This window comes from Phyllostomus discolor, chromosome 15 (genome assembly GCF_004126475.2).
Source record: "Phyllostomus discolor isolate MPI-MPIP mPhyDis1 chromosome 15, mPhyDis1.pri.v3, whole genome shotgun sequence".
Lineage (NCBI taxonomy): Eukaryota > Metazoa > Chordata > Mammalia > Chiroptera > Phyllostomidae > Phyllostomus > Phyllostomus discolor.
Genome location: NC_040917.2, coordinates 25,940,786 through 25,956,697, shown reverse-complemented (window position 1 = coordinate 25,956,697; position 15,912 = coordinate 25,940,786). Strand labels below are relative to the sequence as shown.

The 15,912-nt window shown below is 69.3% G+C and overlaps 2 protein-coding genes across 3 annotated transcripts in view; both read left to right on the top strand.

Moving 5' to 3' along the window:
- The first annotated feature begins 2,192 nt into the window (after positions 1–2,192).
- ASCL5 (achaete-scute family bHLH transcription factor 5) lies at positions 2,193–3,798 on the top strand. Its single transcript, XM_036016025.1, has one exon. The coding sequence runs from the start codon at positions 2,618–2,620 to the stop codon at positions 3,131–3,133; it is 516 nt and encodes a 171-aa protein (XP_035871918.1). The 5' UTR covers positions 2,193–2,617; the 3' UTR covers positions 3,134–3,798.
- Positions 3,799–4,619: 821 nt separating this feature from the next.
- The window catches only part of CACNA1S (calcium voltage-gated channel subunit alpha1 S), a 36,665-nt gene continuing 25,372 nt past the window's right edge, over positions 4,620–15,912 (top strand). For both annotated transcript variants that reach the window (XM_036016006.1, XM_036016005.1), the window contains exons 1-9: positions 4,620–4,876; positions 6,315–6,420; positions 10,401–10,540; positions 11,306–11,448; positions 11,604–11,756; positions 11,913–12,118; positions 13,786–13,889; positions 14,594–14,739; positions 15,137–15,218. In XM_036016006.1, the coding sequence (XP_035871899.1) occupies positions 4,725–4,876; positions 6,315–6,420; positions 10,401–10,540; positions 11,306–11,448; positions 11,604–11,756; positions 11,913–12,118; positions 13,786–13,889; positions 14,594–14,739; positions 15,137–15,218 (1,232 nt within the window). In that variant the 5' untranslated portion in view covers positions 4,620–4,724. The remainder of the gene's footprint in view (positions 4,877–6,314; positions 6,421–10,400; positions 10,541–11,305; positions 11,449–11,603; positions 11,757–11,912; positions 12,119–13,785; positions 13,890–14,593; positions 14,740–15,136; positions 15,219–15,912) is intronic.

Here is a 15,912-nt window from a genome sequence, read left to right as displayed (position 1 = left end):
ATCAGGACACCCAGCTCGGGACACACAGACAGGACGAAGCAGCGTCAGTTCATTCCCAGAAGGTGCTGTGTCCCCAGAGCCTGGTGACAGGGGCGTCGCGCCCCACCCTCGGGACCCCAGGAGACCTCACACTCCCGCCATCCCGTGAGCCCAAGGGCTTTCTCCACGCAACACTGATCCCCACGAGAACGGCCTTCTGGACGAGGGGGAGAGCCACGCCTGGACCGCCTTTCCCTCCCCGACATCTCGGCTTCACTCGTGCTCCGGGCTGTTGAGGCGGACTCGCCCTGCAGGGGGCAGCGAGCCCGCCGGCCCCAGGGAGTGTCCCGGTTTCTCCTGAAGCCCAAGTTCACCATTCGTCGTCGGCTGTGTGACCTTGGGAAGCTTACTGTGCCTCTCTGTGCTTCATTTTCCTGTCTGTGGAATAAGGGGAGTGCCAGTCCCTGCCGGCAGTGAGGATCGCACGGCTGTGTGTGTGTGTGTGTGTGTGTGTGAGCATGTGTGTGAGCGCACCCTCAGGCGTTCAGGACCGTGCCCAGCGAGGAGGAAGCCTGGGTGGCAGGCCACCTGTGTTCTCTGGTCCTGGACGGTGGGTTCCCGGCTCTCGGTGGCCCCCAGGCCCGCAGGTCCCTTTCTGAAGGTCAGTCCAGCTTTTCCCCCTCTCGAGGGTACGCAGCAGCCCAAAGGCCTGCAGGTGACCCTCGACTCTGCCCTGTAGCAGCTGTGCCACCCTGGGCAAGTGGCCGTCCCTCTCTGAGCCTCCGTCCCCTCGTCTGTAAGCCGGGGGCGCCGTCCATGGCTGAGAGGCTGAGACCGGAGCCCCGCATGTGGGCGAGCGCTGGCAGTGTGGCCGCACCGGGACAGCCCCGAGCCCGTCCCCCGGGAGCCCAGCCCAGCCGGGCCTGAGACGAGAAAGCCAGGGCCGAGTGGGTGGGACTTTCCTCTGGACTCCCTCCAGGACAGGCGTGTCCGTGCGCAGCATCTGGACCTCAGTGCGGTGCCCAGGGCCGTACGGGGCGGCCCACGCTGCCCGGGGTCTTTCGCAGCCACGGCCCGGACCCTCAGCGCCTCCAGGAGCCCTTCCCGCGGCTGCACCTGCCTCGCCGACAATCCCAGACACCAGTAACTGTGTTCCTGTTAGGTGCCGCCTGCATTTCCCCGAAGACCTGGGGACTCCCACAGTCCCCAGGGGCGGGGGCGACAGGGAGGGGAAATGTGCACCGGGGGGAGGGCAGGACTGGCATTCCCCGCACCTGCGGCTGCCATCGCTTCCCGTGGGCACGCGGTGGCCCTGTCTCCCACCGGCTCCGCCCCGTCCAGAGGCTGGACGGGGTCCTGCCTGAGTTCTGCACGGGTGGTTTGTGTGTGTGTGTGGCGGGAGGGCACTGCTACTGAGTATTTTCTGAGCACAGACAAGGGGGTTCCTCGTAGCTTTCCCGGGGTGCAGCAGTGATTACATCCAGCGCTGGCCAAGCTTCCTGGAGTCCAGGGAAGGCGGGGGGGACCCAGGCTGCAAGCCCGCCGTTCTGCCCGGCTCTCCCGGCTCTTCCACAAGTTTCTGCAGCGTCTGCACGTGCCCGGAGCTGGGCCCAGCTCTGCACTCGGCCACCCCGGGGCAGACACTCCCGGGCCTGCAGACGGCTGGTGTGCAAGTCCACGTGGGGTGTGGGGGCTCGGTGATGCTCCTCCATCCGGCACAGAGAGGGCCCTCAGAGTCCCAACCACGTGTGCAAACGCCCATGTCCTTCCGTGCCGCGTGAGACCCCACGGCCGGCTGTGGTGGTCCCGGGGCTGCTGTGACCTTTGGATGGAAGGCCCCGGGAGGTGTCAGCGATGAGACTCGTCCCCACCCTCGAGGATGTGCCGTCGCTGGCACTCGTCAGAAGCCAGGCCCCACGGGGGTTTTGGGCACATTTTTTCTTGTTGGATTCTCACGGACCAGCGCCCTCCTGGGAGGAGGTTCCCTTCCCTGAGTCTGAGGAGTGGGACTCAGTCCTTCAAGACAGAGGCCGCCCCCGGGGCCGCAGCACCGCTCGGAGCCCTTCTCCTTCAGCGGGAGGGCGCCCTGCCCCCCTCCAAAGCCCACATCCCCTTGGGAGGTGGTGACGCGGGGCCCATCCCTGCGGGCCTTTCCTGACTGACCTGCCTGTCCACTTCCTTCTCTAGGACCGTTCCGGGGACCCTCTGCGGAGCTGGCGCGGCCCTAAGGGGGGCAGTCGGTTCCTGCCCTTGCATCCCCCCCACCCCCAGGCGGCCTGGGGTCTCCTGGGCGAGAGGACCCAGGTCCCAGCGCTGCGGCCCCAGCACGCCCCGCCGCTGGCAAGGCGGGTGCCCATGGGCGGCAGAGGAGAGCGAGCGCCCCGAGCCGCGCCACTCCCGGGTGGACTGGAGCCCATGCACTAGGAGCCTCTGCCCGGTGCCGCCCGTGTCCGCAGCGATGGCGCCCGTTAGGGGGGCCGCGGAAGGCACCCCGGAGAGCGAAGAGCAACGCTAACCAGCCCTGGAATCCCAGAGCTGCTGCTGGCGATGTGACTCGTCCCCGCGGTGGGGACGCACAGACCCCGAGCAGGGGCGATTCCGGGAGCGCCTGGCTGTGGGCGCGGCCCCCCGCGGCGCCATGAACAGTCACTTCTGCCGGGCGCTGATGGACCGGGCGCCCGCGGCGCCCCCTGGCGGCATGCAGCTGGGGACGGCGCCCCCTCCCCGGCCGGCGCCCCTGCCCGCCGAGCCCCCGGGCGCCGTGCCCTTCCTGCTGTTCCCCGGCCCCGCCGCCGCCGCCGCCTACGCCGGCCTGTTCCCCTGCGCACCCGGGCCCGGCGCCCTCGGGGGCTACGACTGCGCGTTCGAGCCCGCCTTCGTCCACAAGCGCAACGAGCGCGAGCGGCACCGCGTGCGCTGCGTCAACGAGGGCTACGCGCGCCTCCGCGGCCACCTGCCCGGCGCGCTGGCCGAGCGGCGCCTGAGCAAAGTGGAGACGCTGCGCGCCGCCATCCGCTACATCCGACACCTGCAGGAGCTGCTGCGCGCCGCGCCCGACGGCCCCCGGCCCGAGCGCCCCGGCGACGCCCCGCCACCCGAGGGCCCCCGCTTCTCCTCCTCGCCGGGCTTGGAGTCGGAGGAATCCGGCCAGTGATCGGAGTTCGCAGGGCCGCCCCACTGCCGAAGGCGCCCGTGACTGCGGGGTCGCAGCGGGGCGGGGCGGGGCGGCGCAGCGGCCACTCGGAAGGGCAAAGGGCGAGCGCTCCGTGTCTGCGACCCCTCCTTCCCTGCCCCGCGGCTGACTTCCTCCTCAGCGGCCGGACGGACCTGCAGGGCAGGAACGCGAGGGGCCAACACGTGCCCAGGAGCTGGGTGGGCGCAGCCGGGCGCGGGCCAGGGGAAGCGCCAGTGCTCTCCACGCTGTGCCACAGGCCGCAAGAGGGCGGCCCAGGATGGTCGCCGGCGGGTGTGGCTCCCGTTCAGCCTCAGCCCCGCGCTGGGGAAAGCCGGGGCCCAGCTCCGGGCTGTGCACAGCCGGCCGCCGCGCCCTCCGGCGTCCCCGGGGCCGCAGGCGTAGCCCTGGGTCTGCGAGTCCGCGGGAGGCGGGCTGCGCTTCCGTCTGGATGCGCCCTGCCCGACTCGCCACCAGATGGCCTCAAACGCCAGCACCCTCTTTGGAAGCCAGTTTGCAGCCCGGCCCTGTCCCCGCGGGGGCGCTCTCGAGCCTCCCGGACGGAGGCGGTCCGCCGGCCCTCTCCTCCCCAGGGGCCTTTCCCTGGCTTCCCAGCCTCTCCCCTGCCAGGCCGGGTGAGGACTGGTGTCCCCCTCAGCTGCCTGCCTGTGTGGGCATGGGACCGCCTGGGTTTACTGGCACCTTCCCAGCCCAGCGGCGAAATAAAATGTGCGTTGAGCTTGTGACTCCTGGACTGTGGTGGCCCTCACACCCCCCGAGTCTCTCTCTCATCCCCACTCCGGCGGGGCTGCGAGCTGTGCGGGGTGTGCTCCACCCCCACTCACCGGGGGCCGGCGCGTGCCCTGCTGGCTCCGGGGGGCCAGAGCCCCAGACAGAAAGCACTGGACCGTCACAGCAGTCGGGGGAGGGGACACAAAGCAGACAGGGTGCCCCGGGGGTGGCAGGTGCTGAGCTGGAGGCGGGTGTATCGCAGACTGTCCTGGGAGCCTCCTGCCCTGCCTGTGGGTTTCACTTCCCTGACTGGGGGGGTGGGGGGAGGGCAGGGGGCATGGGGAGGGGCCCTGGCCTGGTAGCTGCCTGTGCTGAGGTGGGAGGGCTGTGGGCTGTGGCCTGTCCCCAGCCGGCCACCCAGCACCTTTTCTGGATGGGGGGGGCGGGGCACCGTGAGGCTGGGGGAGGTGGAGCTAATCTTGGCATGAGGGAGCCAGTCTGTAGTTGGGGGTCCACGCCGAGGGTCTTGCCCAGCCACGAACCTCCATGAACCTCCCTCCCATCTCCCACTACCCGCCCCAGGCCTGGGTGCCTCCCACCGCCCCGCCCCCACCCTGCCCGGCACACTGGGATGTCGCTGCCCGGCAGCGACGGAATGACAGCTGCCCGGCCTGAGGGGCTAATTTTACTCCGACAGTAATCCTCAGCCCCACCCCCGCCGGCCCAGCAGGCGGCCCGGGCCCTGCCGACGCCCGGGCCAGTCCCCAAGGCCAGGGCACAGGGGACGCGGGCAGGAGAGGCCGCGGGGCGGGCAGCAGGAGCAACCGGGGCCGCCGGGAGCATGGAGCCGCCCTCGCCCCAGGACGAGGGCCTCAGGAAGAAGCCGCCCAAGAAGCCGGCCCCCGAGGTTCTGCCCAGGCCCCCCCGGGCCCTGCTCTGCCTGACCCTCGAGAACCCGCTGAGGAAGGCCTGCATCAGCATCGTGGAGTGGAAGTATCCTCCGGGCCGGGCGGGGCGGCGCGCGCCACGACGCAGGGACGGGCCGGCCACGGGCCACGGGCCACGGGCCACGTGCATGGGCCTGGGGTGGGGGGGGACTCGGAGATGGGACGGCAGTGCTGCAGGGGTCTGCGGGAACACAGCCCTCGGCCGGGAGGGAGGAGGGGGAAGACTGGGGGGGCGGTTTCTGAGACCCGAGTGGGCGGCCAGGTCCTGGTGACCCACCCCCCCACCCAAGATGTCCACTGACCGCTGGGGCCAGGCCGGGGGTTCCCAGGCAGGTGCGCCCGGGTCCACGTCACCTGGGGACTCCCCGGGCTCATTCCTGTATAGGGTGGGGGAGAACAAAGCGGGGGCGGGGGCGGGGGAGGGGGGGCTGCAAGCAAACCTTCCCCTGGATGGGCGGGGGAGAGTGGGGAGAGGCGGGCGCTGGGGTGGGGTGGGGGACGGGCGTGGAGGACGGGCCGCCGGCCTGGCCACCCACCGAGCTCCGACCCCGCCTGGGTTCAGGGCCTGCAGCCCAGGCTCTGCGCTCTGCGGGGAGAGTCCCACAGGCACGGGGGCTGTTTGGGGGGGGAGGGAGGAGGTGGGTGGGGGAGGCCAGCCTCCTGGGCTGGCAGAGAAGAGCAGGAGCATCTGAAAGCAGAGCCCCTCTGAGGGGTCCCGGGCTCAGCCTCCCTCCAGCTGCTCCCGGGCACAAGGGGCGAGGAGCTGGGCAGGGAAAACAGGGGCCGGGGTGGAGTCGTTCGAGTCAGAGCCCCCCATCCAGCCCCAGCTGCCGGACCCTCGGCCCTGCCTCCATGGGGTCGGGCTTGGGGGGGCAGGAATCTCCCCTGGCCTCCGCCCTCTGGACTCCCCTCCCAGGCCTGTGCTCCTGCAGCACCTGGGGAACGGGGTTCCAGCCGAGCCCCCCACCCTCTCTCCCCCCTTTCCCTCAATGCTGCCTGCCCTGGCTTGGCCTGGGCCGCCCCAGAAGACGGCCGTGCGGGGGCGGGGGGCTGTGTGTGGCTCGGAGGGTGCTGGTCCAGCCGGTGGTCATCCACACCCTCCTGGGGCTCTGGGACACTGGGGACTCTCTCCCCACTGTCCCTCGTCCAGGTCCTGCTCTGCGGGCCCCTCGCCTGTCCCCTGTCAGCCCCATTTCCCCCAGGGGGCCCCCCAGGTTGCCTGGCCAGAACCTCAAGGCCAGGGCGCCTGGGGAGAGGGCAGGTGAGGCGGGCGTGGGACCCTAAGGCTCCCTGGCCCTGGAAGGTGCTGGGCCTCAGCCCGAGTCAGCGCCCAGCGGCCTCAGAGCGCGGGAGGGAGGTTCCCTGCCCCCCAGGGGAGCCCGGGCCCCTCCCCCCCTGCCCGAGAACTCGGCCCTCTCTCCCGGGCGCCCCTCACCCTGCGAAGCCATGCCTCACGCGAGGGCTCTCCTTAACCCCGGCGCCAGACCCTTCGAGACCATCATCCTCCTCACCATCTTCGCCAACTGCGTGGCGCTGGCCGTGTACCTGCCCATGCCGGAGGACGACAACAACAGGCTGAACGTGGGCCTGGTAAGAGGCACCCTCCCCCGCCCGCGGTCTGCGCCAGGCCGGGGAGCACGGGGCTGCAGCCCCCGCCCCCGAGGATGCAGACACCCTCAAACCACCCGCAGGGCAGGGCTGGCCAGCGGCTCCTCTGCGCCTCTGGGCTCTGTGAGGGGCCGGCCCATCCCCGCGGGAGTGTCACCGTGCCCGGGCGCCTTCCTGGGTCCCCGGCACAGTGTCGAGTGACAGGCACGAACACCCAGGCTCAGGGGGCTGAGCGCCCACCCCCTTCCCGGAGAGAACCCAGAGAACCCCGTCCCCCCCGTGCTCCCCTTCCTGGGCGGCCCGTCGAGGACCACAGGCAGAAGGCACAACCTGCGAGGGAACCGGAACAGGCCGGGGCTGGAAGGACTGTCCAGAACCGGGTCCCTGCCTTCTCTCCGCCCCCTGCTTTATGGGGGAGACGGTGGAGGCGTGATTTAAAGGGCCCACCCACCCGGAGCCAGTAAGAGCGCTTCCCGCCTACAGGGTCCATACTGGGTGCGGGGCTCATCACTGAACACTCCCCTCCATGGTCCGTCTTAGTCCCCTGTGGGGGGTGGCGTCACAGACGAGGAAACTTGAGGCTCGGAGGGTGGGGGGGTGCGGGGCCCAGGGACACCCCACGGGCGCCCCCTCGGGGGGGTCTCCCGTGCAGGCCGGTGACTCCCAGCCCTGCTCCCGGAATGAGGGCTCGAGGACTCCCAGGGGACGCCCCTGGGAACCGTGGTCCCGAGGGTGGGGACCCGGGGCACGCATCTCAACAGGCTTGTCCCTGCCCCACCTCGCCAGTGGGGGGGAGTTTGGGAGAAAGATGTTACCTGGCCCTCCTCACGTGGTTCCCAGGATTCCGGGGAATCCGTCCCAGGTGGGTGGGCTTCCGCGTGAGCTGGGCTGCACGTGGAGAGCCCCGGCTCCCTCCTGGGCTGGGCAGGAGGGCGGGGCAGCTGTGGGCGGGGCCGCACAAACTCCCTGCAGGGAGGTGAGTCTCAGAGCCCCGCCCCCTCACCTTCACGGTGGGGCTCCTCTCTCGTCGGGAGTCTGGGAGGGCTCTGGGCCCACCCCCCGGGCCCACCCACCCTTCAGGGTTTCGGATTTGGGTTCCAGGTCAGCCCCTGGAGAAGCTGACCCCTCTGAACAGGGCCTGCCCTCCGGGAGGGAGTTCAGCCACACCGCGGCCGTTTTCCATCTGGAAACAGAACAAAGGCCCTAAACGTGTCCTGGGGTCCCGTGCACACTGCCTTAGACGCGGCTGGGGTTCCCCGACCTGGGACTCCAGGGAGAGGGGGACAGGTTCCCGGGGAGAGGACGCGTTTCCAGGGGATGATGCCACCTCTCGGATGGGCTGTCCCGGCTGGTTGGCCCAGGGGGGCAGGCGCTGCTCTGGCCCACAGACAGCTCTAGCAGGGGGCTCAGGAGGACCCGGGGGGTGGGGGGGTGGCAGGTGCAGCTGGCTTCCGGTAGGTGGGGCCCAGGGAGGCTGCGAACACCGCATGATGCTCGGGACCCCCTCCCGCGCACAAAGAGCCGCCCGGCCTGAACGTGACCGGGGCTGGGGCTGAGAAGCCCGGTGAGTTAGTGATGGAACAGCCCTCGGCCGGGCCGGCCAGGTCGCCCTCTACTGTGACACCTCGGGGACCTGGTGCCTTCCTTCTGCTGGGTTCCCAGATTTCGGCTGGTTTCTGGTGGCAGTGGGCCTTGGTGCTGTCCAGGGGTCGGGGGGGGCTGGCTTCGCAGTGGCTCCTGCAGATGGGTCGAGGCCTCTGGGACATTCCTGGGGTTCGGGTTGCTGCTTGGTCCTCGGGAGGCGGCAGCCTAAGCCTCTGGCAGGCAGCGTGGCGGTCTTTTTATAGGGTCAGGAATGTGCCTGGGACGGCTTGCCGCGGCTCCGGCCTTGCCCGTCAGACGGAGAACCAGGGCCTGCGGGGGTGCGGGCAGGGAGCCCGGCCACCCGGCAGGGGCCCGACAGAATGACCTGAGGCCCCACCTGATGCTGCCCGCGCCCCCGCAGGCACCAGCCACCCCTCCCCCAGAGCCCTGGCTCCCTGAGGGGGAGCCCTCGGCCTGGCGGGGCCGTCACTGGGGAGTCACTGGGGAGGCAGCTGGTCCAGCTGCCCGGAGCTGGCCCTTCGCCGGCAGCTCGGCGCCCTCCCTGAGCCCCGGCCTCCCCCTCTGCACAAAAGGACCGCAAAATCTCCCGGGCGGCACGGGCCTGTCCTCGGGTGCCGGCCTCGTGTCCGCCTGGAGCTCGGGGAATTGGGGGGCTCAGGAAACCTTGGTTTCCTCCCTTCTCTGCACTCCCGGCCCCAGCCGAGGTCCCACGGAGCCCGGACCTCAGGCGGGAGGCAGGACGGACCCGCCCGGACAGGCCTAGACCAGTCGGTGGGGCGAGAGTTCACCGGCTAAAGATAGCATCTTCCCTCACCGCCGCCAGGGTCATCTTCCAGACCTGGCGGCTGCGGTGGGCACGGGGACAGAGGTCGGGGCCCCGGGCCCCGGGGGCCAGGCGGTGCGCCTGGAGCCACACAGGCCAGCTCGCCAGGAGCGCGGCCAACTCCGTGGCACAGGTGGGCTGGGGCCCGCAGCCCGGGCGCCCACCGCCCCTCTGAGCCCAGCTCCCCTCACTGGCGAGGAGGAAGCACAGCCGGAGGGTGCAGGGTGCCCCTGGAGGGAGCTGGGTGCCCCCAGTGGAGACAGGGACACGCGGGGACGAGCAGGTCCGGGGGTGGGGACACGTCAGGGCGAGTGCGATGAGATCGGGGTAGGGCAGGCCCCCGGACGTGGCCCATCCACAGCCCCGTGAGAACCAGCGGACGGGGGGCTGGCAGGGGAGCGGCCCCCACGGGCCTGGGGGTCAGGGCGCCTTCGAGGGCGCCAGCGATGGTGGACGCGTCCCCGAAGGACGCAGGTGGTTTCCGCCACCTCCATCCTGCAAAGAGGACGCTCACTCTCCCGGGGGCTTTGGACCACGTCCGGCCCAGAGCCAGTGAGAGGCGTTTGGTGCACAGCGACAGCCCCCACCCGCCGGCGGCGACCCTGGGGACACGTTTTGGGGACACTGATGATGTGGCCGGAGGGGCCCTGGGTTGTGCGACCCATGGAGCCGGGCCTTGCAGCTAACGGGCGAGGACCCTGGGCGACCCCTCCGAGGTCTGTGGACGGGGACAGCCTCGCTCTGGGTGGCGGCAGGACAGGCGGCCGCAGGTGCAGGCCACTCTCCCATGCGCAGGGCTGGCCGCTGCCTGTGAGCCGCTGCCCGAGAGGCCGGCCACTGTGTCCGCCCCTCTGCCCCCTGCACAGCCCCACCCGTCCTGCGGGGCCCCTGGGGCTGCAGCACCTTGTTGGGACCCCACCTGCTCCCTACCCTTCTCGTGGGGCCAGGCCCCAGGGACCCTTCCCTGCACAGGAATGGGACCCCTGCCCATGCCCAGGGGGCACCCCAGGTGGGGGAGGGTGACGGGGACGCGGACGGGGTGACAGAGGATCAGGCTGCGGGGGAGGCCTGGGGGAGCCAGGAAGGCACCTCTGCAGGTGGAGCTGGAGGACCCCCGGCCCCTCCCCTGCCTGATGGCGCCGGGTCTGGGGGCCGGGGGGGGGGGTGCTGCCTGCAGAAGAAGAGCAGTGAACCCGCAGGGCCCCCACCCGGCACAGGGTCTGTGTTTCCGAGGGTGAGATGGAGGGCCAGGAGGGTGGCACCGCCCCCAGGGTCTGGGGTCTCAGTGGGCGGTGAGTGCGCCCCAGGGGAAGGGGGGAAGGGGGGAAGGGGCCCAAGTGTCTGCGCAGGCTCGGGCCGAGCCGGCGAGGGGGCGCCTGCAGGGAGTGCGGAGCCCGTGGGCGGGGGCTCCGGCAGGTGCCCGGGACGCGGGGCACCGAGGGCCAGGGTGCAGGGGGCGGGGCCCAGGGGCGAGGGCGGGCTCCGGGAGCCGCGTGAGGCGTGAGGCATGAGGCGTGACGGCCGGCTCCCGCAGGAGAAGCTGGAGTACTTCTTCCTCATCGTCTTCTCGGTGGAAGCCGCCATGAAGATCGTCGCCTACGGCTTCCTCTTCCACCAGGACGCCTACCTGCGCAGCGGCTGGAACGCGCTCGACTTCGTCATCGTCTTCCTGGGGTGAGGCCGAGGGCGGGGGGGCCTCGGGGGGGGGGGCGCCCTCGGGGGGGGGGCCCTCGGGGGGGGGGGGGCCTGTGCCCGCCACCGCCTCCGCCGGCACCCCAGGGCGGGACAGAAGCCCCTCCGTGCCCGGGGCGGGGGGGCCCGAGAGGACGCCCTGCCTGGCTGGTCATACCCCGCCTGCCCCGGCGAGGACCTGTGCGGCTCCACTGGCCGGCCGTTTCTCCCCTGACCATCCAGTCACTTCTGCCACCCCTGTCTCCAGACACAGCCAGTCTGAGGTCCTGGGGGTTCGGGCTCCAGCCCATAACCTCGGGGGCCCCAGGGCAGCCCCTAAGGCAACGGGTAAGAACAACCCCGTCCTTGCAGCGGCGGCCTCCAGCAGGCCGTTGCTGCGTGCCGAGACATCCCAGGCGGTTCCCCCGATCACCAGCTGCTCTCTCCCTTCACGGAAGCTGAGGCCCCGGGGAGCCCGGCTCTTGCCCAAGGTCACACTGCTCCCCAGGGGCCAGGCCGGACCCAGACCCAGGGGGTCCCAGCCCCAGAGGCAGCCGCCTCCCCGCCACTCGGCCCTTCAGGGCAGCGCACACTCTGTTGACTATTCGCCACGTCCCGGGGCTGCCGTGGGCACCCAGGGGGGAACCGTATCTGCTGTCCTTCCCCTCGGCCTCCCCGTGGGTGCCCTGAGCGCAGGGGGGACACGGGGTCCCAGGGACAGTGCTCATCTGACCGCTGGGCCCTCTCCCCCCCTCCCCTCCCCACCAGAGTCTTCACGGTGATCCTGGAGCAGGTCAACGTCATCCAGAGCAACACGGCCCCGCTGAGCAACAAGGGTGCCGGCCTGGACGTCAAGGCCCTGAGAGCCTTCCGCGTGCTCAGGCCCCTGCGGCTGGTGTCCGGGGTGCCCAGTGGGTGACAGCGTCCCCTTGCCCCCTGCCCAGCCTGCTCCCCGGCCCAGCCCTGGGTCCTCCTCCCCCCCTGGGGTCCCAGGGGCTGCCCAGGGTGGGGAGAGCGGGAGGGGACCCCGGGGCGCTGACCCTCCCTCGCTCCCCCCCCGCTGCAGGCCTGCAGGTGGTCCTCAACTCCATCTTCAAGGCCATGCTGCCGCTGTTCCACATCGCCCTGCTGGTCCTCTTCATGGTCATCATCTACGCCATCATCGGCCTGGAGCTCTTCAAGGGCAAGATGCACAAGACGTGCTACTTCATCGGGACCGGTGAGCCCCCGGGCCAGGGTGGGGGGGGCCGCCCTGCCGTGGAGCAGTGCATGCTGGGTCCCTGCCGGCCACTGCCGCTGGCCTTGGGAAAGGCACCAGCAGCGTTGCTGCCGTCACCGCCCACCGCCTCCCACTGTCCGGCCCTCCCGCCCGCAGACGTCGTGGCCACGGTGGAGAACGAGAAGCCGTCCCCCTGCGCCAGGACCGGCTCGGGCCGCCCCTGCACCATCAACGGCAGCGAGTGCCGCGGCGGCTGGCCAGGGCCCAACCACGGCATCACTCACTTCGACAACTTCGGCTTCTCCATGCTCACCGTGTACCAGTGCATCACCATGGAGGGCTGGACCGAGGTCCTGTACTGGGTGGGTTGGCGGCACCGCCCGCGCATCTCCTGTCTTCCGGGCTGGCGGGGGGGACAGGCGGCCCCACCTCTTGTGGCTCTCCCCTGGGGAACTCTGGGCCCCAGGCGTGTGTCCCAGCGCCCTGGAGACACCCCCAGTGTGGAGCCTGCCTGTGCAGCATGTGCAAGGAGCAGAGGAGCGGAAGCCAGGAGCTGCAGGTGTGGCTCTGGTCCCCCCTCCTACCTCGTCCCTAAGCCTGGCTGGTGTCACTCACTCCTTGGGGCCCGGAGTCTCAGACCTCTTGGGGGGTGACGGGCTCTCTGAGTCTCTCTCCAGGCCACTGAGCAGGACTGCTTGCCCGAGTGATAAACACTGGCCATGAGTCTCCTCGTCCGTGACAGGAGAGTGCTGCCCACGTCCTCGGGCAGCACCAACAGGGAATGGGAGGATCCGCTTCATCACGGCAGAGCGGCCTGCAGCCGATGCCATGGAAACCTTCCTGTGGCATCTGCTGTTTACGTGGTGTTACTGAGAGCTAGGCTGCACTTCCTGTTTAATCGCCTGGCAATGGGAGGCATCGTTCCCATTTCACAGATGGGGAAACTGAGGCTCAGAGAGGTTCAGTAACTTGCTCACAGATACGGAGCTCATGAGCAACAGAACTAAGAACTCTAGTCCGTCTGGCTCCCATGCTGAGACTCAGCTGCAGCAGCCTGAGCTGCCAGTGGGGGAAACATTGTAACAGTGGGGGAAACATTGTAACAGTGGGGGAAACATAGCAACAGTGGGGGAAACATTGTAACAGTGGGGGAAACATTGTAACGGTGGGAGAAATATTGTAACAGTGGGGGGAACATTGTAACAGTGGGGGAAACATTGTAACAGTGGGGAAAACATAGTAACAGTGGAGGAAACATAGTAACGGTGGGGAAACATTATAACGGTGGGGAAAACATTGTAACAGTGGGGGAAACATTGTAACGGTGGGAGAAATATTGTAACAGTGGGGGGAACATTGTAACGGTGGGGGAAACATATTAACAGTGGGAGGAAACATTGTTACAGTGGGGGAACATTATAATGGCAGGAGAAACATTGTAACAGTGGAGGAAACATAGTAACAGTGGAGGAACCCTTGTAATGCTGGGGGAAACAGTGGGAGAAACGCTGTAACGTGTCAAATGCTTTGCGAGTGTGGAGGATTCCTATGAACAGTTCTCGAGAGCTCCTACCATGGAAGCAAATCACTCACCACCTGAAAGGGCGGTCCCTGTGTGGCCTCAGCTCTGCCACAGGGACCCAGGGCGCACCACTGCGCCCCCCCCGGAGGAGGATTGTCTGGGGCCACGGGTGATGGTCACGAGGCCGCGGGCCCAGCTCAGGCTGAGACCCCTCACTGCTTCTTCTGCGTTGAAAACATTTGACTGTACAGAAACCAGGCGGAGGTGGACCCCGTGAGGGAGTCAGGCCAGGGAGGTGGCCCACTGGAGGGAGAAATGGGTCAGCGTCCCCTGAGCCAAGTAGAGGGTCAGCAGGCACCCCCCACCCTCAAGAGAGGTCCTAGGTGTTCAGGGGAGGAAAAGTCCCCCGCCCCCACCACAGCCCAGCCAGCCTGCCTCCTTGTCCCCCAGGGTCAGCGGGGCGGACCCCTCAGTCAGGGCGTCGGACTCACCCCTCTGTCCCTCCAGGTCAACGACGCCATCGGGAACGAGTGGCCCTGGATCTACTTTGTCACCCTCATCCTGCTGGGGTCCTTCTTCATCCTCAACCTGGTGCTGGGTGTCCTGAGCGGGTGAGGAAGCCCAAGGGCAGCTGGGGGGGGGCAGGAGGCACAGGGCGGGGAGAGGTGACTTGGCTGTCCGCACCTTCCTGCGCCCCCTGCAGCCAAGGGCCTGTCCCTGGCTGGCAAGGCAGAGACAGACGCTGCAGGCGGGGACCCTTCCATCTCCCTTGTCCTCCCTCCCTTCGAGCCTCCTTCTGGCCCTCCGCCTCCCCAGCCTGCTGGCCCCAGCCGTGCCCCGGCTCGGCACCAAAGGGGCCACGAGTCCCCAGCTATGCTGGGGGGTCCCTTCTGCTCTGCTCGGTGGCCTGAGGGTCCCTCCCTGACCCTCGGGCCCTTTCCTGTCACCTGGTTCTTTCGAGGCCCACGAGCGCTCCCTGGGAAACTGGAGCGCTCATGGCTGATTCTGTTCGGGCAACAGACTGTCTGGTCACTGACCCCTGGTGTCCCCCAAGGCGAGGCGGGAGGAATTGAGGGGGGACGGGAAGACATGAGGAGGGAAGCCGAGCATTCCCAAGGGCTCCTGGAGGGGGGCAGGGGGGGCAGGGAGAGCCGCCCCTCAGTCCCCGGGAAGGGCACCTGCACCCTGGGTGCCAGCGGGGCCACGGGGAGGGGGCGCACTAGCCACAGACTGGGCTGCGTCCATCTTCGAGAAGCTCAGTCCTCCCCACACCGCTCCCCTTCTCCTCCCTCCTGTCCTCCCTGCCCCACCACAGCGAGTTCACCAAAGAGCGGGAGAAGGCCAAGTCCAGGGGAACCTTCCAGAAGCTCCGGGAGAAGCAGCAGCTGGAGGAGGACCTCCGGGGCTACATGAGCTGGATCACGCAGGGCGAGGTCATGGATGTGGAGGACCTGAGAGAAGGTTCGGGCCGGGGCCCCCGTCTGCCCCAGCTCCCCTCCCCGGGGGGGCACCCCTCCCTGGAGCCCCCACCAGCCCGGGCGGCCCACAGAGCAGGCGCAGCAGCACTGCGCTGTGCAGGCGAGGAAACCGAGGCCCTGGGAGGTGAGCAAGAGGTCCGAGGCCTCGCAGCTCCAAACGCTGGCCTCCTGTGGGCCCAGCGCCCCTCCCGGAGCACACGGCCCCGCCCACCTGCCCGTCCTTTGCTCCTGGCAACCTGGTCCTGGGAAGGCAGGGGCACCCGGACCCCCCCCCCCCCAGGGCCTGCTGTGCCAGGGCCACCCCAGTCCGTGGCCCTTTCTGGGTGTGTCTAGCCACTCAGGGCCCGGGGGCCGGCCTACCGAGGCTCTCTCGTCCCCAGGGAAGCTGTCTCTGGATGAAGGTGGCTCGGATACTGAGAGCCTGTACGAGATCGAGGGACTGAACAAGCTCATCCAGTTTGTGTGAGTGTCTGCCCGCCGCCAGGCCCCGAGCCCCGGGCCTCAGCACCGAGACACTCGTCACAGCCCCGCCCCCTCCCTCCAGGTGCCTCAGGGCCACGGCCCCAGTCCCGTAGCCCCCCCGGAGGGTGCCCCGTTTACGGACTGCTGCCGCCCAAGGACCAGGGTGGCGCGGGCGGGGCAGCAGGTCGGCCCCGGAGCCACAGCCGGGGAGGCACGGGTGTGCACCCGGAGAGCGAGGCGCCTTGGAGCTTCGTGGGGCGGGGGCTGGCCCCCTCGCGCCTTCGTCCCCAGAGGAGGTGTGGTGGTCTGGGCGGCTGCTGTCTGTTCCTAATCCCAGCGTCACCGAGGTGGCGAGAGACGGCGCCACCGGGAAACACACCAAAGGGAAGGTGGGGTGTTTCTCCCCTCCCCCTGCGCAGAGGTAACCATGGTAACAGCAGCATCCCCGAGGCCGTTGCACGTGTTCCTCTCTCGCTCTCACACACGTGCACACACACTCACACGCACAGACACACGCACAGACACACACACAGAGCGGGGCTGGTTCCCGGGTTTTGTTGGGGACTCTTCCACCGCGGGGTTATCTACATAATAACTGTCACTTCGGGGCCGAGGGCGGGGCCCAGCTCCTGGGAGGGGCTGCCAGGTGGTGGGGGTCGGATGTGAGCCAGGCACCAATTACTCGCTCGCGTCT

Excerpts from the sequence above, each read along its gene's own strand:
- ASCL5 (XM_036016025.1), top strand. The coding sequence starts at position 2,618 with ATGAACAGTCACTTCTGCCGGGCGCTGATGGACCGGGCGCCCGCGGCG.